General features: G+C 46.6%; 1 protein-coding gene across 2 annotated transcripts in view; it reads right to left on the bottom strand.

The window, feature by feature from the left end:
• Nucleotides 1-21287, bottom strand: part of kif5ab (kinesin family member 5A, b) — a 49676-nt gene that overhangs the window by 6041 nt on the left and 22348 nt on the right. For both annotated transcript variants that reach the window (XM_088914813.1, XM_088914822.1), the window contains exons 2-25: nt 20777-20864; nt 18575-18648; nt 18070-18174; nt 17580-17628; nt 17193-17248; nt 17009-17096; nt 16229-16353; nt 15598-15702; nt 14953-15101; nt 14497-14645; nt 13373-13545; nt 12577-12645; nt 12054-12260; nt 11695-11841; nt 11294-11482; nt 10412-10529; nt 9294-9358; nt 8702-8811; nt 8185-8286; nt 7208-7268; nt 6999-7070; nt 6461-6565; nt 798-1014; nt 106-262 (exon numbers count right to left, since the gene is read on the bottom strand). In XM_088914813.1, coding sequence (XP_088770939.1) covers nt 106-262; nt 798-1014; nt 6461-6565; nt 6999-7070; nt 7208-7268; nt 8185-8286; nt 8702-8811; nt 9294-9358; nt 10412-10529; nt 11294-11482; nt 11695-11841; nt 12054-12260; nt 12577-12645; nt 13373-13545; nt 14497-14645; nt 14953-15101; nt 15598-15702; nt 16229-16353; nt 17009-17096; nt 17193-17248; nt 17580-17628; nt 18070-18174; nt 18575-18648; nt 20777-20864 — 2780 coding nt within the window. The remainder of the gene's footprint in view (nt 1-105; nt 263-797; nt 1015-6460; nt 6566-6998; nt 7071-7207; nt 7269-8184; nt 8287-8701; nt 8812-9293; nt 9359-10411; nt 10530-11293; nt 11483-11694; nt 11842-12053; nt 12261-12576; nt 12646-13372; nt 13546-14496; nt 14646-14952; nt 15102-15597; nt 15703-16228; nt 16354-17008; nt 17097-17192; nt 17249-17579; nt 17629-18069; nt 18175-18574; nt 18649-20776; nt 20865-21287) is intronic.

Raw genomic sequence — 21287 nt, 5'->3', positions numbered from 1 at the left:
GGATGGAAAGCCCACTGAGACATGAACATGCAGACTCCACACAGACAGATGCCCAAGACTGGAATTTCCATAACGAGGCTTGTGCCAGCCAGGTGAGTTACGCACATTGTGGCCTGCGGGGGGCTGGGGGTCCTCTGGGAGCAGACTGGAAACCCCCCGGTCTGGAACATCACGTTGCTGTAGGTCACGCCCTCCCCGGAGCGCACGTACAGGGGGTTTGTGGGAGAGCAGGCTGGGTAGTGGCCGGGCCGGATAGGCTTGGCTGAGAGGAGAGGGGGGAGAGAAAGCAGAAGTGGAGGCAGGTTTGCACAATTTGCACAATTAATGAACCTAAAAAAACATTCTTCACTGCATCGCATGAGACTACACTAGTGTTTAATATCACAATACTGAATTGTGTCCTATAGAACTTTGTTACATTGTGCCATACTGTGATGCTACAGAGTTCTGTGATGCTACAGATTAATAGTAATATATTTCATAGTAAAGTATCATACTATCATACTGTATATAGTGCTGTATGGCACTATACTGTTTTATATTGTGCAGTACTTTCTTGAATTACACTCTTTTAGATAGCACTGTAACCTAAATTGGTATACCTGAATTTATTGGGTTATGTGCAGCAAGGTATAGTATTCTCTTGGTTGATACTGTTAGTAATGTACTGTTGTATCCCATGGTGATTGACTGTACTGCACACGATTGTACTGAGGTGGGCTGTGTTGGGTTCAGTCGTTGGGTTGCATGTTGTGTCAGCGCTGTTGCATGGGATTCTGTGTGTTCGGATGGCCTACCTATCTGTGCTGCGTGTGGCCTCCGGAGCGGGTTCTTGGACCTCATGACATCCTTGATGCGCTCCACCTCTTGCTGGTAGCGGCGGCGGTCCTTCATGGCGCCCTCCTTGGCCTCCTTCAGTGCGCCCTCCAGGGCCTTAACTCTCTCAGCCGTAGTCCGAAGACGTTTTTCCAGTTTAGGAAGCTCACAACGCAGATCTGCATTGTCGCGTACCAGCTGGGGGAAGCCGGAAGGGGGTGGGTTTCAAGGTTAAAGATCAGAGGTCAAAGGTCAAGGGTGAGCACAGTTCTCGCCAAAGAAGACTGAGGATGAAAACTTTGCTGCCAGCTGCTCTTCCTCTGCTTTCCCCACTGCCCGATTGGTCAGTGCATCTCCTCGCTCCTGTACTGTAACTTTCTGCTGCCGTCTCCAACAGCCATAGTGAGTGGCAAACCTTTTTCACAACATCTTGTTCCTATCCTTTTGTCCATTCCCTTTCCTTTTTTTGTCTCTCCTTTCTAATCAGTGCTGGTCAGTTTTGTTTTTCTTCCTAAATTTAGTCTTAGAAGGGGATAGCTTCTTTAATTCATCTTCCTGCCAATGCATGAACAAGAAAAGGCTTGTAAGTCCCCTGCCTGGTTTGTTGGCTTGACATCGCAATAGTTTCAGTGACTTCATGCCTGTGACCTGACACTGTGCCAGTGTTTCTTGCTGTTACCTCAGTTTGCAATGAAGAGCAGCATAAAATGGCTCGCACTGGGAAAGGGCATTGGATATAACAGTTTGGGAGATGCTGCTGAAACAAAGCCAAGATGTCATGATGCCTGTCCTCTATACCGTGACCCTTAACACACTGAAACCGTTTGTGGTTGGCGAGGAGAGATTTAATACCCGTCTTCAGGAGAGGATGTTGTTTTGGGAAAAAAACTAAACACCACATACAAACATGGGTCATACTTTAAATGATGGGCACTGTTTCTTTCTAACAGTTCCGGTACCAATTACTTGTCTGCATATACAAGTATTCAGCAACATTTTGTTATTCTGCACCTGGATATTGGTTTAAAGCACTACCTGTCCTCTGACATATTGTCATAGCCTGTACAAAGAATTAACCTGAAACTTCACTTTTAACCAGACTTCCAGATATAAAACCTTTCCAGCTCTTGAAGGGTGCCTAATAAAACCTGACAGACTGAACTGAGGACATTCGAATATTGACAGCATGTCAAAAGACTGCTCTACTCTGAAGCCGAGCTTCTACAAGGAAAGATCAAATCTGACCCTCTCCTCCCCTGAGCCTGCTTCTCCTCTCTCACACTCTTCTGGTGCATACATGTGATTGAAGCCAGAACAGTGCCAGAGCCATGCCAGAACAGTGCCAGAAGAGTGCCAGATCGGCGCCGGAGCAGTGCCGAACAGTGCCACACAAAGGCACCCTCGGGTGGGTCGGCTTGCGGGCTCATTCATCTGTGTTCCCCGTGTCCCCCTTTGATGTCTTGGTCCCCACAAAACAAACAGTGAAGCAAGCTGCAGACCCAGTGCCAGAGCAGTGCCGAAGCTGTGCCAGGACAGTGCCAGGGGGTTATAAGTAGTGTTCCGCGATGTTTGCTCTTTCTTATCTACCTTGCATCTTAACGAGAAACAAAGTCTTAGCCCTTTCTTAATTAGAAACCTTTGCAAGCCAACATCCCACCTCCCACGCCACCAATCTGCCAAACTCATAAGGAAAGGGTCCGGAACTACTTCAGAAATACTTGGTTTGTTAATGGAGGTTTGCACATTAAGTGGCTCAGTGACGGATCAACAGCCTTAGAGACAGCTCTGCTGGCGACACGACGAGAAGAGAAAATCTTCGGAAAACACGGAACAGTAGTTATAGCCAAGCAGAAAAGCGGGGAAGCGGCCGGAGAGATGAGCTGTACCTTGCTGTAGCACTCCATCACCTGAGGAGGCGCTCTCCAACAGCATCAACAACAAGAATAACAGTGACACAGACAGCCAGACATACAGACAGCACAGGGACACAGGCGAGAAGGAAAACAGGGTGAGAGAGGGAGAGGCAGGTTTGGGGGCCACATGGGGAGCCGCAGTGTCTCTTGGGCTGAGTACCCGGCATCTCTGTCTTTGGCCCTGGTTTGGTGATTGCTCCTGGCATGCAAGACTGCTCTTGTATAGTGCGTTTTCATGAAATGGGGGGCAATGAGATTAAAACCTTCTTTGCTCCAAAACAAGAGACAGAGGAGAGCTGCAGGGGATGTAGTTATGTCAGACAGTGGCGAAGGCCAGCATGCACATAAAAAACATTTTGGCTTTTATATCCGACAGCAGACAACAGCCATGAGCTCCTGAGTGGCTCCAGTAGTAAAGGCCCTTAATCAGAGTGCAGGCTGAGCTCTGTGGCCCAGATGTTGCCGGTTCGAGCCAGTGTCACGTCACTGTGACTGGAGTTCTCCAAGTGGCAGAGCACCGCCAGTGCAGGACTAGGATTAATTATCAGCAAGCACATCAGTGACATCAGCTCCTCCAGTCGGCACTGACTCTCCTGCCAGGCGCTGTGGAGCTCCCAGCATGTCAAGGAGGAGCCAGTTTACTCCTGAAAGAATCAGGAGTACCAGTTTTCTCCAGAAGGAATCGGGAGTACCAGTTTTCTCCTGAAGGAATCGGGAGTACCGGTTTTCTCCTGAAGGAATCGGGAGTACCGGTTTTCTCTGGAATGGAGACAAAAGTTGTTGCACAAGAGCCAAGTCTTGTAACAACAGGTGATACCAAATTGGGTGGGTGTTTAACAGTGGAAACAGAGGCACTGCAGGCCTCTGCATTATACAAAGAGGCCATTTTAATGGAAGCCCCTCATTCCAGAATGTTTCCCAGCAAGCACTTCCTTTTTCAGCCTGCTCCTTTTGCACTGTTTAGTTAAGGGAAATGCGGAGCCTGTCTGACTGTAACATAGCTTCCCGGTGTACATGAGTACGCAGCTCTTTGCACCTCAGAGCAACGTGCTCAATTAGTATCAGTATGCAGTTTTTGGTGGCTGTTTTCTAAGATTGTTTTTTTTGTTGTCATTATTGGGCTTCATTTCTCTTCACTGTATTTACAGCCTTGTTGGCTTTTGTGCTGCAAGGAGAAGGAGAGCTCCTTGCAGTTGATTGTGATCAGATGCCCCATTTCCATTGTTGACTTATGTATGAAGCTATTTTAATGCAACCCCCTTGCTTTGAGCTTGTGTTTCGTGTCCTCAACCCTACCAGTGCCCTGCACTCCAGGGGGAGCTCTGTTGTCCTCTGGGGAAAGGTGTCTCCGTTCGGCTAGAGTTTGCAAAAGCAGAAGGGGAGGGAAGACTTTCGGGGGAATCTCGCGTCATGAGAGAACGCGAACGTGTCCTTGGAACAGAGCTAAGGTCCAGCATGTTGTTAGAGATGACGGGATGGGGGACGAAGCCCAGATCCCCTCCCATCAGACTGGAATGTGTGGTCGCTCTCCTTGCACACAGACGGTTGACCAGCAAAGCCCGCAGTCAGACAGGAAGTTGTCACATTGTGCTTCCTTCCCATGATTATGTACACGCCCTTGTTCTTTCCTTCCCAGGCTCATACAGGGGCACGTGAATGCAGAGACTCAACTGTATTCACACTTTGAGCACCTTCCAGGACAACAAAAGCACATAGTTCTCTTTGGGTGATGCCAGTTCGTACGTACATTGTGATCATCAGCTGCCCCAGGGACTTTTAATAGCTGCCAGTCGGATTGGATAACAAGCACCTACTCCACATTGTGGGCTAAGGGGGAAGGTAATGCTTGATTCCTTCAGCCTTGTTTCCTGTCTTCTGTCAGTCTTGCTAGATGGCAGCCAGAGAGCAGCTTGCTACTGTACACGTACTTTCGTTCTGCTCTGTAAAGCATCACATCTGATGTGCTTTTTATAGGCTTGTCTCTCTCCTCAAGCACTGGGTTAGTTCTCCATGGCTAGTAATAGCATCTGCAAGATCCAGAATCCTGCAGTAGGTCTCTGTGACACAAGGCTGAAAGTCAACCTGGCCCAAGTCTTACTTGCACTGATAGTAATAAACTGTCCTAGTGTGGAGTGAATGGGAGTTTGCACTGCTGCACAGCCTGATTTCACCAGAGACAACTTCAGAGTTTAACTAGGCTTGAGAAAGCATCATCAGGAAGAAAGCAGTCAGGCAGATTACTCTTTTCCGTTTTCGTTTTCATCCGACAGACCAGTTAGTGCCGAAACAACCCCTTCACGCATCATGGGCTGCTATCAGTATCAGTAAGTGGAAATACTATATAATAAGTGCAAGGTTATCTTGCCCTGAACTTGCAGGCCCATTACCTCTGGTAAGTTCGCTGCACTTGTGCTGAGTGATGAGAATCACAAGAGCAGCTTTTGCATGTTCTGATATCACCCTTACTTGTCTTCTGCTTTCTGAATCAGTTTTATAGGCGTTCTATGTTCTGTATGCTCTTCATCGTGTTCCATCCTTGTGAGAGGATATCATTTTTCTCCTTCAGTTTTCTATTTGTTAAATTAAAACAAAATAGATTTAGATTTTCGTCCTTTCCAGCTGTTTTGGCTAACTGATGCATGAAAGGGTTTTGAATAATCAGCATGTCTTGAGGCCCAGGCTTTGACTTTCAGCCCTGTTGTCAGAGTCCGTATGTGGGCTCTAGCAGCCTGCCAGTGGCACTGGAGCTAAGCGGGAGCCACTTACTGTGAGGCTGTACAAGCTATACATCTGCAGGGGATCGGGGAGACCAGCCTAGAGCCCCCGCACCACATCGGCGACAAACAGAGAAGAAACACACAGCTCAGACATACGCCCGCACACACTGCCTGTTCACTGCAGAGACTGAGCATCTTCAGAATGGACAGCCTGCGCCCTTCGTTTCCACGGTCAGCTGTCTACCTGCTTGGTTATTCTTCCGTCTCGCCGTAACCGATTCGACTGATTTCAGATTCTGACTGGGAGCTGTTGAGGAGTCAACTTAACACAGAATCATGGCTCTCCTGCCTGCCCTGTGGTTGAAGCATGGGGATTCACTACGGAGGTGACTCCTTCATTAAGAAAGCGGACCATCAAGCAAATGAGAGCTTATCTAATACTAACGCTGGATAAATAAAAACCTTTGGAGGAACTTCAGTTGTTTAAAAGCCAGGATCATGTTATTACCTCCATAACATCTTCCCCACAAAATGTCTCAGGAAGAGGTTCCAATTTTCAGCTTTAAGCACTGGCTACATCTGAGTCCCGGTCTGGAGGGCTATAGTGAGCCCCTAGTAATGTCAGTGCACTAGCCGTACTCTGACAAGCCTCTGAAACATGAGCTTACTTACATTGCACTAGTGTTTGCTTTCCAAAGCCTTGTCGGCTTCAGGATGTGAGTTGCGATCATTTTCAGTTTTGCAGTCATGTACTAGTACAACCTTGGTTCTTCCATTCCATTCCATGCCTCTGCATAATCTCATCTGTAATTATTGCAGAGATCTCCAGCAGGTCAACTGAATACTGTCAGGGCCAATTAAGTAATTAAGAGACTGTTTAGTGTTTTAGCCCAATCGTGGCAATGGACTGGAAGGGCCAAGGGGCCGATGCACTGCCCTTCACTTGCCTTTCACTAGCCTACGTGGGAGGATGCATTATGGGAAATCTCCGCCTGGCAGTAGGCAGCTGCTCACCTGTTTGTGAACCTTTGTAAGCTGCTCCAGGTTGTTTTCAAGAAAGGAAATCTTCTGCTTCTGAGTGGTGCACCCCCCGCTATCATCAGGCTCCATCTCTGAACTCTGACAAGGCAGAAACAGCACAGGAAGTCAAAAACACACCTGCAGTGGTCAAGGGGTGCCCCAAGATACGGTCACCAGGGGGTAACGATTTCAGCCATTTTTGTGACTTAAGTTCTGTAGTGAAACTACGTACTGTAAATGGTCACCTTTACCACTCTTTCTCTCCTCCTGTCCTTCGCTTACAGGATAAGAAATAGAAATAACCTGATCCAGCTATTTCAATACTGTCAGAGACTACAGGTGGATATTGTATGTCACTGATATCTGCACCATTTCTGCCATTTTATTCAGACTCGGACCCTATCCACTCCATCAGTATCCCCCTTCTCTAACGTTCCCAGTCCTTCTGTCAGCGGCTCTGTCTTGATCTGTTTTTCCCTCTCGCCCTCGCGGTCTCTCTCCGGGAGTCGGCCCCTGAGTACGCCACACTTACTTTTTTGACTCGAGTCGTGAGGTCTTGAACAAAAAGCTTGCGCAGGTTGTGGAGGGTCTGGAGTTCGCGGGCCTGAGGTGGGAGGGGAGAGGAAGAGAGAGAGACAGTCAGGCAGACGAGCAGAGCGGCAGCTCAGCCTCCACCCCAGCGAAACCAACCCACTGGTCAGTGGAAGACACCCAGGCGGAGCCGGGGGACCGGACACTTACCACGGTCTCCTCCAGCCCTTTAAGGTCCTGCTTGGACTGCTCGTGACGCTCATGGAGAAATCTGCGCAGAGACAGAGAAGGGGGGGAGGGGAGGGCTGGACTCAATTCAATGTGTTTTTGCGAAAATCCTCCACAAGGACGATGGCGAAGATGGAATGGCTTTGCATTTTGGCTCGAGCGAATCCAAAATTGCCCATTGTCTAAAACTCGCACAAAAATGAATTGAGTCACATTTTTGTCACATATGCGCATTTAACTTGTGTCTGGCAAAGAGCAGGCTGACTCTAACGGACAGTGTCTAGTGACGGTGATGGTGTGCTTACAGCTCCAGACAGCATAAATTGTATTTGGGTCCAGCTTGAATTTTTGAGTGGGTTTTTATTTGGGAGAGACATAATATGCTTCTAATGTTCTTTTTATTGGTGAACCGCATAGTTTATGAATGGATTAGAATTTGTGTAAATGTATTCAAGTAAATAATTGGAATCAGTCCACCAGGAATATTCTAATTTTTAAATATAAAGAACGTTTCAATGTATAGACACTTGATAGAATAGAGTGTTCAGTGACAGTACAGTGTATTTAGTGACTGTAGTCACAGAGCATTGAGTGAAAGTACAGTGTTTTCAGTATTGATACAGTGTGTTGAGTGACTGTATAGTCTGGTCAGTATTGATACGGTGTGTTAAGTGACAGTGATCTGTCAGTCTTAGTTCACACAGTGACGGTATAGTGTGTCCTGTATTGATACAGTGTGTTAAGTGACAGTGATCAGTCTGGCAGTTTTGGTGGTTCACACAGTGACAGTATAGTGTGTTCAGTTTTGATACAGTGTGTTGAGTGACCGTATAGTCTGCTCAGCATTGATACAGTGTGTTAAGTGACAGTGGTCTGTCAGTCTTAGTTCGCACAGTGACGGTACAGTGTGTTTGGTGTTGATACAGTGTGAACTGTAGCGTGTGTTCAGACACACTCACGTCAGCTCCTCCAGCTGCATGCTCTTGTCGTGCTCCTGGCTCTTGAGCTTCTCAAACTCTGAGCGCAGCTGCTCCAGCTCCAGCTGCAGCTTCTGATTGCGACTGCGAGGCACAGAGAGCGGCTGGGTAAGGAACAGCAAGCGGAGGGGTGGGCTCACGACAAACCTGTGCCTTGCTCCATACGAGCTGATCGCAAATCTAAAGAGTACCTTGGCCATTAGTGCAAACCCACAGTTATCCTTTAACAATTTTTGCATTGCTATTTCTCCTTGTTTTTAATTCTTCTAAATTTAAAAAGACGCAAATCTGTAGACAGAATCTTCTTTTTTGGGAAGCCATGTGCAGGTATAGACATCAGGTACTGTATCTGCGATTTCAGAACGAAAAAGCACTTTCAAGCCATGCACGGAGCTGCAAAACAAGCTGGGAACTGGCAGCCCCCACCCAGAGAGTGCAGGAAGTGAGCCGTCGGGTTTTTGAAAGGGGCGTTTTTTTCGGCAGTGGGGGGTACACTCACTCAGTGAGGTCATCGATTATCTTCTGCTTCTCGTTAATCTCGTCCCGCAGGCGGCCCAGCTGCTTGTGGTGAGACTCGCGGTGCGTCTCCATCTGCAGCTCCAGGGCCCTCTGCGAGGAGAGGGAAGCAGAGTTTCGGAGAGGGGTTACGGAAGAGGGCGAGAGAGGAGATGGAGAAGGAATGAAGAAATCAGGGGGTGGGAACAAGAGGAGAGAGCATCAGGACAGGAGAATGGAGAAAAAGATTCATATTTCTGATTGAAGTCCTTTCAAAGTGTGGAGACACCTTTAAAGGCGCTATATAACATAAAGTTTTTTATTATTATTACTGTCCCCCATCATCTGCGTTCCTTGCTGTACTTTTAGGAAATACCCTCCCCTCACACTTACACTAATGACTTTTCAGAAGAAGCTCTCCTTGAATAATTAAGCTTTGTTAGGCATTTTACCTTTTCCTCCCATATCACCCTCTTCTCTGCACTAATAATGCTGTGTATTAGAATTTATCTTCCCTCCACATTGTCCAATAAACAGCTGCTATTGCCTGGTGTCCTCCCTGCCCTATCCAATGGTTGCCCTGTATCCATGGTTACCTTCACGTCTCCCTCTTCCTCAATGTCCTTTTGCTTCTCCTTCCTGGTCACTTCCTGCACGGTTTCTGAAAGACACACAAGCTCACCAGGACAGATATAGCTGTCATTCACTCACATTTACCTCCAGGTAAATACTAAAACTGTGAGTAATTAGAGCTACACCCCTATGATCACCCATCTTAAGTTCACTTTCCGTTGTCAGCAATTGGTGTGCACTGGTTACCAACACGCAAGCAGTAACAGTCAATTCTCTCTTGGTACAATGTATGGCTTCGCTATGTTAGTGTGCTAGTGTACAGTATGTATCAGTGCATTTGAATGTGTGTACAGTGTATACTTATCACTTTGTTATTATCAGAGCCTGTATCATTGGGTATGTGAACGGTTTCAGATGGAGAAGTCCATAATCTAGAAGGTTTCATGATATCATGAACAACTAAGGAGAGTTTAGGTGTACAGTAGGTATTCTTAGACTCACGCTTTTGGTAGTTAAAGGGGAACTGCAATGCTATTTTCATATTTTGGGTTTAGAAAGAATCAACATTGATGAGTGCATTTCAAACCACAATAAAACTAAAATGAATGCAATAACTTGTAAAACCTCCAATTTACATCACAAAATAGTTTAAATTTCCAGGTATACACAGCTCCATATTCTGCGACAAGGCAACAAAACATCCATTGAGATGAAGCTTACATTGTAAACACGAACGGTTTTACCAACAAATACAATTAACTTGTTAACTCTGCATGCAGATCACAATGGACCATGGAAGAAATTTCTTCTCCACAACCTGTACTTATTCGCTTGTTCATCACATGGCATTAGTCTTTACAGTGACTAGTGAGCAGGAAGGGCCGCATCACGTTATAATTCATGTGAACTCGACCATGACCAGACCAGGGGTTTGTGGCAACAATGGCAACCATACAGTAGTTTCACAAAGTTCACAGTTTTGTTCTCAATTTGAAATTTGTCAAATTTAATAATGGGTCTGAAAACCTGGGACTGCAGTTCCCCTTTAAGACCTCAAGTGAATTATTACCTAAGAACAGTGTAGCCCTGAAGAAGTAGTAGCCCTCTGTGCACCACTGGAGTGCAGAGTGTGTGTAGTTACCCTGTGCTTGCAGCCTGGCCAGCTCCTCGCTCAGAGAATCATAAGAGTCCTCCAGCTGCCTCTTTTTCAGCTCCACATTCTGCATGTACTCCGTCAGAGAGCGGATCTTTGCCTCATGCTGGAACACAATGTGTACACACACAGTCAAGAGTAACCGCATGCTCACAGATTGGACAAAGAAAGACTGAGACACTGATGAGACAAGAACACAGTGAGAGCATGGAAACACCACTGAAACTTGAACTCAGAGAAAGGAAAGGTACAAACACACTGCACTGAGACACTTAGTAATGGCACTCACACACACTCACTCAGTATAGACACACACACAGAGGCACGCAATGTAAAGGTCAGTAAAGACACACACTGAGACACTCAGTTAAGATAGAAACACACTGAGACACTCACTGAGTAAAGACAGAAACACACTGAGACACTCAGTAAAGACACACTGAGACACTCACTCAGTAAAGACACGCTGAGACACTCACTCAGTAAAGACACATGCTGAGACACTCAGTATAGACATACAGTACACACACTGAGACACTCACACAGTAAAGACAAACTGAGACTTATTCAGTAAAGACACACACACTGAGACACTCATACAGTAAAGAAACATACGCTGAGACATACAGTAAAGACACACACGCTGAGACACTCAGGAAAGATACACACACTGAGACACTCAGGAAAGACACACTGAGACACTCAGTAAAGATACACTGAGATACTCACTCATTAAAGACACACACTCTGAGACACTCATGTGGTAAAGACACACTGAAACAGCAGGGACACACTGCACTGGGACACTCGCACACTCAAAGAAGTGACATGTGCACACAGGGAGACAGGAGGGACAGACACGCTGCAGACCTGCGAGATGAGCAGCTGGCAGGAGGAGAGCTCGCGGCCGGTTTCCTCCATCTTGCGGTGACACTCCAGCTGCAGGTTCTCCAGCTGTCGGCAGCGCTTCACCATCGACTTCACCTCCGACTTGATCTTGCTGATGTACAGGCGGGCCACCGTGAACTCCTCCTCGATCGCCCCGCTGATCTCCACCGGCTGGGCAGGAGAGAGTGGGAGAGGGGCAGGGCCATGTGGTTCCATCAACACGGTTACAAACTCTGCTAAAAAGTCTGCTAAAGCTGTCAGATTTCATGTGGTTCTACTTTATTCCTTTTGCTGCCGTATGGAAAACTCGGCAAAGAGAACGTATTCCGCTGAGAAGCTCCTGCAAATACAGAAATGCGACCATGTGGGTGTTGGGCTCTCACCAGCTTGATCTCTCCGTTGCCCACGATGGTGCTGAACTCGCTCAGGTCCCTCATGAGGCCGTTCAGCACCTCTGCGATGCGCTTCCTCTGGTGCGTGCTCATCTCCTGCATCCGGGTCAGCTCAGCCTCCAGAGCCATCAGGTGAGCCTGGGCCAGAGAGAGACAGAGTTGCAGCACGACGTCTTGATGGCTCAATGAGAGCTGCTGCACAGGAGTTGCACAATGAAGAATGTCGTGCAACGTGTGGCTAGATATCACGAATCTTGGATTTGTGATCATTGCGATCAGCTAGCGACTTCCCTGCTGTCGTTTTTAAATACTACTGCATGCACGGAAAGGAGAAAGCTGTCGACTCTGACCATCTTTTGGGCCAGCTCCTCAGCCAGCAGTTTGTTCTGCAGGCTCTTGTCCTCCACCTCCTGGCTCTTCTGGTCGTAGTTGACAGCCAGCTCCTCCAGGGCCTGCAGGACCTCCTTGACCTCGGCCTTGGCGCAGTCGCTCTCCGTCTGCAGCCGCCCGAGCTCCGTCTGCACCTTCTCGCTGTCCCCGCGCGTCGACGCCAGCAGCTGCCCGGCACAACAACAGGGACATGACTCAGAATGGGGCACAGAGGCCAAGACAGAGCGAGACCGTGAGAGAAGAAAGGCTGAGAGTCAAAGATGGGCGGGAACGGAGGAAGATACTGGGAGGGGGTTAGGGCAGTGGGAGAGAGCTGGAGGAACACAGTCAGAAAGAGACTAGGAAAGAAAGACAGACTGGGTAGGCAATGCAGAAACCGACTGATAGACACTGAGCCAAACAGAGGAGGGTGAGAAACTGAGATGGAGAGAGGCGGGCAGGAAAATGGGGAGCAGACAGACAGACTGACTGATGCCTTTTTACCTCCTCCTGGTCCAGCATCTGCTCCTTCAGTTTCTCCACCAGCTGGCTCTGCTGGTTAATCTCGTCATCCTGCGGGCAGGCAACAAACAAACACAGCCCCACGTCAGACACTCTGCCAGAAGACACAAGAAGTGTTGCATTGTGCCAGCTACTGGGACAAGCATACCAACTCCGTGTGCGCACAGTAACACTCTTGAAACGGAGATTAGTTTCTGTGAACTAAAGAAAATGTTTTCTACTCATTCTCTGGTAACAATCATTCAAATGTAAAGGCAAGCGTGCTCGTTTAACATACAACCATTCAACGTTTATATTTTTGTTCTGCACATAATAGAGCAATGCAGTGCACTGCCGTCATGTCCGGTGTGTGTCCTCTGTTGTATCCGTTGCCTGCCGGGATGGGCTCCAGCTCCCCCGCGACCCTGAATCGCATGGAGCGGTTAGAAAACAGATGAAGCTCCGTTTGGTGAAACTCCACAATTTTTAGCCTAACCTGAAAAGGCAGTTAGCGTGAGCCAACGCCAACTTTTCCAGCATCACGTCAACATCACCTTTAAAAGGCGTTTTGTTATGTCTCTTTGCGCACAGCACAAATGTAAAGGTTAAGAATGAGCAATTTAGAAATACGCTCTAATGAATGGTAAATCAGAAAGACTTTGGTCTGGACTTTTTTCCTCTTGCAATATCAAGAGGAAGTCAAATAAAAATTTCTGGAGTCAAATGAAAATGGATCCCATCATGCAATGGAGCAAGAGCTTTGAGAGTCAGACTTTGAGCGTTGCCAAGTCGGGCTAACCTTGTCATCGAGCTGCTTGTAGAGCTTGCGGATCTCCTCCTCGTACTTCTGGCGCTCCTCCTCAGAGATGCGCACCACGATGGAGGAGGTGCTGTTGTCGACCGGGGTCTCGTCGCTGGTCTCCAGCTTCACCACCCCATTGGTCAGCTGCTCAGTCTCCGGGACGTTCTCCCCTGGTTCCCCCAGAATCCGCCCAGAAACAAAAGGATCAGTTCAATGATGAAAATACCTCAGGCTTGTTACAGTTCCTTCAACCCCCAAGTTAGCCCTTGTCCAGCTGTGCACCTCCCTGACGTTGTTCAGATGTGAACCCACAGCTTGTGACATCCAGGATGAACCCTGGACTCTGAATGGGAGTCTTTACTAGTTGAGCTGCTTGAGCCCATATGAAGGTGATCCACCAGTATAAACCTTTCCTGATCCTATATCCAGATGCATTTGGTACTGTATAAAGCTCCTAGTGTACAAACCCTTTATTCATTCAACCCTAGATTAAAACCTCACCTGTTTTCCATTGGCTTTCCCATACTATTGAGTGTTTAGGGCTCTTGAATATCCAATGGACTGGGTTTCAGTCCTGGGTTTGTACATTTTTATTGTGAATTTTACATTTACTGGACATTGGAGTGCTTGGAGAGCAAACATTTATTAATTGGCAGCCATTTAGCTGCTGTTATTGTTTTTTTTTGGAACCACCCACTTCTGTGTTTATAATAAAGTATTTTTATATCTTTTGGATTTCGCATTCAATAAATGTGCAGTTTCTGCAGTGACTGACTTCTGTATTTAGTGGATGCAGCTGTAGTGCTGTACCGGTGTGGTCAGTGATTTTAGCTGCACTGTAGTGCTGTACAGGTGTGGTCAGTGATTTTAGCTGCACTGTAGTGCTGTACCAGTGTGGTCAGTGATTTTAGCTGCACTGTAGTGCTGTACCAGTGTGGTCAGTGATTTTAGCTGTACTGTAGTGCTGTACCGGTGTGGTCAGTGATTGTAGCTGCACTGTAGTGCTGTACCAGTGTGGTCAGTGACTGTAGCAGTACTGCAGTGTCTGGCCTGTGTGGACACGTGATGCAGGTGCAATGCAGTAAGTGTCCATTGATTGTCCACCAGTGACCGGGCCTCACCATTGCGCCAGCGGTTCAGCTCAGCCTCCAGCCTCTGGATGGTCTCTTTCATAGTCTTGTTCTTCTCCTTCTCCTTCTCGTACTTCTTCTTCCACTGCTCGGCCGTCAGCTCCAGGTTCACGGAGGCTGTGTTTCTGATAGTCTTTGCCCTGGAGGCAGGGTGACAGAGAGAGAACCAATCAAACAGATAATAGGATTGTTTATGAAAAAACAATACAGTGGAAAGCATCGTAAGGTCCACTAGTTGAGTACCCTTTGATTGCTCGTTTTTCAGAAACTTTGGAAACTCTAAAGCTGTGAAAGGCTGAGCTGGATCAGCACCAGCCCAGAAGACCACCAGAGGTACTGTCATGTGTGCTGTAGTGATGGTGACTGTTGGGCTGTGGGGTTTTATGGGTTTATGCTCTAAATGACTAAAAGGCACAAAAGGCAACAGCCTCAACAACGGAGGGTTACCTCTGCCCAAACATCAGGGTAGACTTGGTCTCGGCCTCATTGAAGCTGGAAGGGGAGCAGCAGATGAACATGGTGGTGCGGCAGTTTCCCCCCAGGGAGTCCTGCAGAATGCGGGTCATCTTGCTGTCCCGGTATGGCACATGGGTTTTCTGCAAGACAGGGTTCAGAAGAGACTGCTCTTGAGAAAGAGCACCACAGGCAATTTGCACGACACAGCACCGACTTAAAGCAACGCAGGCAGTTCATTCAAGTGCCCTGACCCAAGATGGCAGATTTCCTGCAGCCCCTTGTGAAAAAATATGGCACAGAGATTCAGTCAGAGCCCCAAGTGTGTTTCATTATCACAGAGTGTAGACTTATAAATGAGAATAAGAAGAGCACTGTTTGGAAGCTAATACGGTACTGGGTGATTCATATTCCCTGTATATTAACATCTGGATTGAAATCCTGCTCAAAATGTGTGAATTGATTGTTCTGAAGGAGGTTGATTCTGAGCTGAATTGGTCTGGACAACACTGAAATGGAAGCAGATGACATTCAACAGGGTTAAGCCCAGACCTGACTGAAGCAAGGCTAAAAGCAGGCCAATCTAGGACTAAATTCGTGTGGAGTAGTGGGCTAAACCGTAGTGCTTGTTGGGCTCACCGTTCCCTCGGCCAGTGCAGAGATGACATTTCCCAGGGCAGACAGAGACTTGTTGATGTTCTTGGCCTCATCCAGAACAGCACCTTCAGCTCCAGTCTTACTGACCTAGGGGTAGAGAGAGTTGTCACTCTAGGTCAGGACCAAGGGTATTCACAGTGATAATGGCAGACTTGACACATCATCTCAATAATAATAATAAACTTTATTTTATATAGAGCCTTTAAAGGTGGCTTCTCAAAGTGTTTTACAGAATGACAACAATTGTAATATAAAATCACTGGAAACTCTTACTTTTATCACTTCCTGTTGACGCTCTGGAGACAAGTCAACATAGCAAATAAATAAATGAAACAGACTGAAGTGAACCAGTTTCTGTAACTAAATCCTCTGAATATTTATGGTGAAGGAATTGCAGTAAAATCTAATTAATAACTGGGAGTCAGAAAGGCCTTATTGAGAAAAATGAAAACCAATTGAAAAATGAAATCAATTGCAGCCTAAACATTGTCTGAGACAAAGTTCGTATAACCATGTGAAGCAAAGCTGCAGCTGCAAGGATGCTGAGTCACTAGAAACATCCCGAGAGATTCCCGTCATCTTTTAACTTTCCCCCTGATCTTTCGGTTCATACCTTCTCACTGCCCGCCAGATCCACAAGGTACAGCTTCCCACTAAGCTTCTGCTCCGTCTCAATGTGCTCCTGCTTGATGTTGATGAGGAATATGCTGTGACTGCGAGAGCTGTGCTCATTCATATCTGTCCGGGACAGGGAAAGAGAGAAGCAGAAGGGAAACGCAGGAATGACCCAGGACAAAGGAAGAAGGGGTTGGGGAGGGGGAAGAAATTCAAAAGAGAAGTCAGACTTTGTTTCATAGGAGCCTCCAGAGTCACTCAGCTCATGAAGGCATTCTCCTGGGTGCAGGTAGAGCTCTGTGATGGGTTTGAGCTTGCAACATGTCCCTAGCCATCTGATTTTCCAAGAAAATTGGGTGGGATTAATTGGCCAGAAAACAGTGACCCTTGCAACCTCCCAGATGCTCTTAGGAATGCAGACGGTGCACCTCTGTTCCATCCAGCACTAAACCAACAGTATGGGACTATGTTGTCTATGATATATTAAAAGACAAGTGGTTTAAAGATGGTGAGTCTTCTTACATTTCCTCATTTTCCCTGTGTGCGGTCACAGGTTTTGTAGCTACAAGCCAAGATGTGAAAAATCACATAATTGCCTATTCCAAATGGGGTGGGTACAGCACAAAATTGGAGATTCTCTATCATAAAATCCTAAAAACACAAAGAGGTTGTTTCACAACCAATGCAGTTCACTTCAACTTTCAGTGAAAGCTATGTAGCCTCTGTGACTCAGTCAGTGGGCTCGGCTTTGTAAAACTACAAAGGATCTGGAACTCACTGGTGACAGCAACATGCCGGTTGGCTTTCCCTTCATCGATCACGTCCATCACCTCCTCGGGACTGGACACAAAGCGCTCGGTGCAGCCCTGAGTGAGAGACAGATAGAGGATGGAGAGCATGAGGGAGAGTCTGAATTGAGAGATCAGAGCAGGACAGGCTCTGGATGGTTTTGGGTGACCTACCTTGACATAGGGCACCCTGTTCTTATCCTCGTGGACAGCCAGATTGGTCTTGGTCACTGTAATGGAGAGACAGTAGAGTAGTATGTGAAGCAGACTGATCACCTTCAGTGGACATTGTTTCATCCATTCAGGACTTGTCTACTGGTGGAAGTTAACTGACCAGAATGTGGGCATTTTCCTACCCACTGATGACCCAGTGTTTTTTACCCAAAGTAATCTATTTGATTACTTTGATTCCAAAGTAATCTATTTGATTACTTTATGATGCAGGAATAGGCTATGAAATGGAAGATATTATTTTGATTTTTATGTTTCTTGCCATAAATGCTGTCAGCTTCTTTCTAAAAGACCCATTTGTATCTACAGTTGAGTGGCATTGGTACATACCATCCAAAAGGTCCCGGATTTTGTCCATGTAGATTTCGAAGTAGGAGACCTGAAAGCCGGAGGGAAGAGAGTGATTTGAAATGGATAGCTGGTATGTCAGCTATATAGCAGATACTGTGGGTATACAGCAGTGTCCTTGTTGTTTCCTTTCAATTCATTAAAAATACCGCAAAACTTGGGGCTACATGGAAATGCAAGATTAGAATTGAGGAGATCCTGCAAGCACTACTTCTTATATATCCCCTTGAAAATATCCAGCTGCCATTACCTCAGAAGAAATTTGAGGTTCATTTGGAATATGCACAGACTGATGGCTCAAGAGATGAAGCAGAAGCACAGAGAGGAAACATGAGTGGGGTTGAACATTTTAAGTGGGAAGAGGCCCCATTGTCTAAGGATGTCAGGGTGTCACAGATGTAGGAGTATTAAAAGGTCAGACAAGAGCATTAATGCAGGGTGCTGGATTGACACCGAGGTTATCCCAGCTGACCTTGATGTGGAACTCGAGGTTCTCGTCCATGGAGAAAATGTGGTTGAAGATGTCCTCAGCGATCCTGGGGATGATGCCCATCTGGTGCCTATCATGTAGTTTGCCCTTTGGCATAAGAAAAGGCAGTTAGGTTGTGTTAAACAAAAACGTCCGCATTGGGGACTGTAGCTATACAGAGCAGAAGAAGTAAACTCACAATGGATTGATACTTGTATATGTATGATTAGTCATTCATTTCTGGTGGCATGTATTGTTAGCTTTCTGCTGTTATTTAGTAGGTTAGCTGTGTCCTATAGAGGGAATATCTCCTGTGACCAAATGCAATGACACTGGCTAGCTAGAACATGAGCAGCTGGCCCATTTTGAATTTTAGTCAGAAGGACAGAATTTGTGCAGTCGTTTAGATCTGAATGATTCCCAGTTTGTATGATCAATAATTTTATTTTGCATTATTCTGGCAAACCTAGCATTTGGAGAAGCCGTGAACTTTGATCATTTATCTTACTTCCATGGTGTGGGTCTTTCCAGAGGAGGTCTGTCCATAGGCAAAAATGGTGCCATTGTAACCTCCCAGCACATCTACATTGAGAGAAAGAATGAGAACAAGAGACAAAATTTTACTTGAGGGGAGTATGCACTCCTCTGATTCCTGCAGTCTCTCTTTCCTCATTTTACACTGGCACTGCCACACCCTCGTCTCTCCCCTCCCTCCTTTTATCTCCTCCCATTCCCTAATCCTGCCACTCCCACTCCTCATCTTGCTCCTCCCACTCTTCCACTTGCCCCTCCCATCTCCTCCAGCTCATACCCCTTGACCCTCCTACTTCCTCTGCTTGCCTTACCCCTTCCCTCCTTGTTCCCCTCCCTCTCCAGCTTCTTCCCTGTACCACTCTCTCCCCTTGTCTGTCGATCTCTCGCCTCTTCCACCCAAATCCTCATCCCTCCTTCTCTCTCCGTGTCGTGTCTCTGCCCCCATCATTCCACCACCTCCTGCTGCACTCTGCAGCTTCCCCCTCTCCCTCCTTTTCTTTCATCTTTCGCCATCTTTGCTTTCCCTGCTCCACCCACCCTTTCTCCTCCCCTTCCCTCTTCCTCCCCCACTGTCTCTCCATCTTCTCCTGTCTGCTTTTTCTTCCCTTCTCCCTCCGGCACTCTCAGTCCCTGTCTCTCCCTGCCCTGTGTCACGGTCTCCTGCTCTCCCTGCCCTCTCTGCTCACACACTCCCTGTCCACACACAGAGGAAACAGAAAAAACAACAAGAAATGATTGCAAAAAAAAAAGAGCAATGAGCAACAAATGGAGCTGCAATGATGGATGGTCTCTAAATGCGCCTGGTTAATCCGGCTGACAGGCACACACATCTTTCACAAATCAAGCGTCTCTCTTTCTCTCCCCTCTCTCTTTCTCACTGACCGTCAGTCACAAAACCAGACTCAATTACATTTCTTTGCCTGCCCGTGAATCCAATCACGGGGAAGGGTTAGGGTCGCAAAAGAGAGACTCGTCTCCATTTTAAGATCCGCGGGCTGTCAGATCATGTTTGATGAGATTCTTTTCATTTGAAAGTAAGAAAACAGGCACCTGTTCACACTATTGAGGCGTTTTAAAGCAGACAGCTGTATATAGATCTAAGCAGAGACAGAGGGGCTATATCTAGTTATATTTGCTTCTAAACAAAGAAAGAATATTTGGTAAAACACATACAAGTGTCTCTCATAAAGTGACACAGAGTAAATTTACTTCTCTTGCTAGTTTGAGATCCCCAAATTCTCGATCAGACTGCTCTGATGGGTCTGATCTAACAGCAGGTTAAAGGGACACCTGGTTAATTTGTTTTTTTCATTCTGGTGGGGAAAAGGAAGATGATGACAGGTTAAAATGAAACAAAACATTTAAATAGTAATGAGCTGGCACAGCTCATGGCCTGGTCTACAGGCTCTCCTGGAGAAAGGTCTTGTGTAGAGGAAAGGGGGCTGAGTTAGAACCAGGAAAACTGTACAAGCATCCGTTCCCTGTGTATTCCTCTCCTGGCATAAAGAAGGGCCTTCCATTTTAAATGCAATTGGTCTTAATCTTAGGGCGTTTCTCAAAAAGAGTAGGGGTGTAACCCCGGCGTCCGGGCCAAATTTTCCATTGTTCCTTACCAATCATGGCCTCCTAATAATCCCCCTCTATGAACTGGCTACATTACTCTGCTCTCCTCCCCACTGAGAGCTGGTGTGTGGTGAGCGTTCTGGCGCACTATGGCTGCCGTCGCATCATCCAGGTGGGGCTGCACATTGGTGGTGGTGGAGGGGATCCCCATTACCTGTAAAGTGCTTTGAGTGGAGTGTCCAGAAAAGCACTTATAGTGTAAGCAATTATTAATTATTATAATTAATCTGGTTAGCCTTTGGGACATAGCATATGCAATGCTTGTCCATCAGACTTCCGCTTTATCATGTTTGTCAATTCCACCAATTGCCAAATGGCCACAAAATTAGCAATTGAATGTGTTTCTTTAATTCCATTTTAATCTAGATGGCTTGACCGATTTACCTAGACACTAGAAAGCTGGTTAGTCAGATCTGATTTATTTTAATTTTGCATGGCACTAAAGATGAAACGTTTTCTTAAAAAAGTACAAAAACGTGAAAATATTTGAAACTCTTAATTTTGACACAATCTTCCATCCATCCACACACTTTCCATACATACACACACTCACCTTTCACAATCTGCTTGGCACAAGTGTTGTAGACCTGCTCCTGGGTGGTGTTGGTAGGAAACACTCGGTCAAACACATAGGGCTTCCCCTTTAAGAGAAGAGGAAAGGGCGATCAGAAAGTGAAGATGAAGGGAAGAAACAAGTTCTTAAGGCCTCCAGCGAAGATAGAGGGAAGCAGAGATCAGATGCATCAAAGAATCGCCTTTCAGAGAGGAGTTCAAAGGCTCCTGAAATTGGATGCTGTTTAGTGCCAACCCAGTACAGGGGTATCTGTCCTTTTAAAGTCTGTGCCCCTGGGAGTTTTCTGAGCAAACCGAGTAGAAATCCACCAAAACAAAAAAAAAAACAAGCAAAACTGAACAGTTAGTATAAAGACTATGAGAGAACTGAGAGAGCAGGAAAGGGGAATTTAGAGGAGTGAGCAGGACCCCCAGGGACGTGCAGAATGTCCACGATCAGAGCACAGTGCATGATGGTTCTCCTTTCGTCTGTATTCAGGTCTGATTTCTAT

Source organism: Atractosteus spatula, chromosome 1 (genome assembly GCF_055471065.1).
Source record: "Atractosteus spatula isolate fAtrSpa1 chromosome 1, fAtrSpa1.hap1, whole genome shotgun sequence".
Lineage (NCBI taxonomy): Eukaryota > Metazoa > Chordata > Actinopteri > Semionotiformes > Lepisosteidae > Atractosteus > Atractosteus spatula.
The sequence above is the reverse complement of the archived record's forward strand: the minus strand, read 5'-3'. Positions and strand labels throughout refer to the sequence as shown.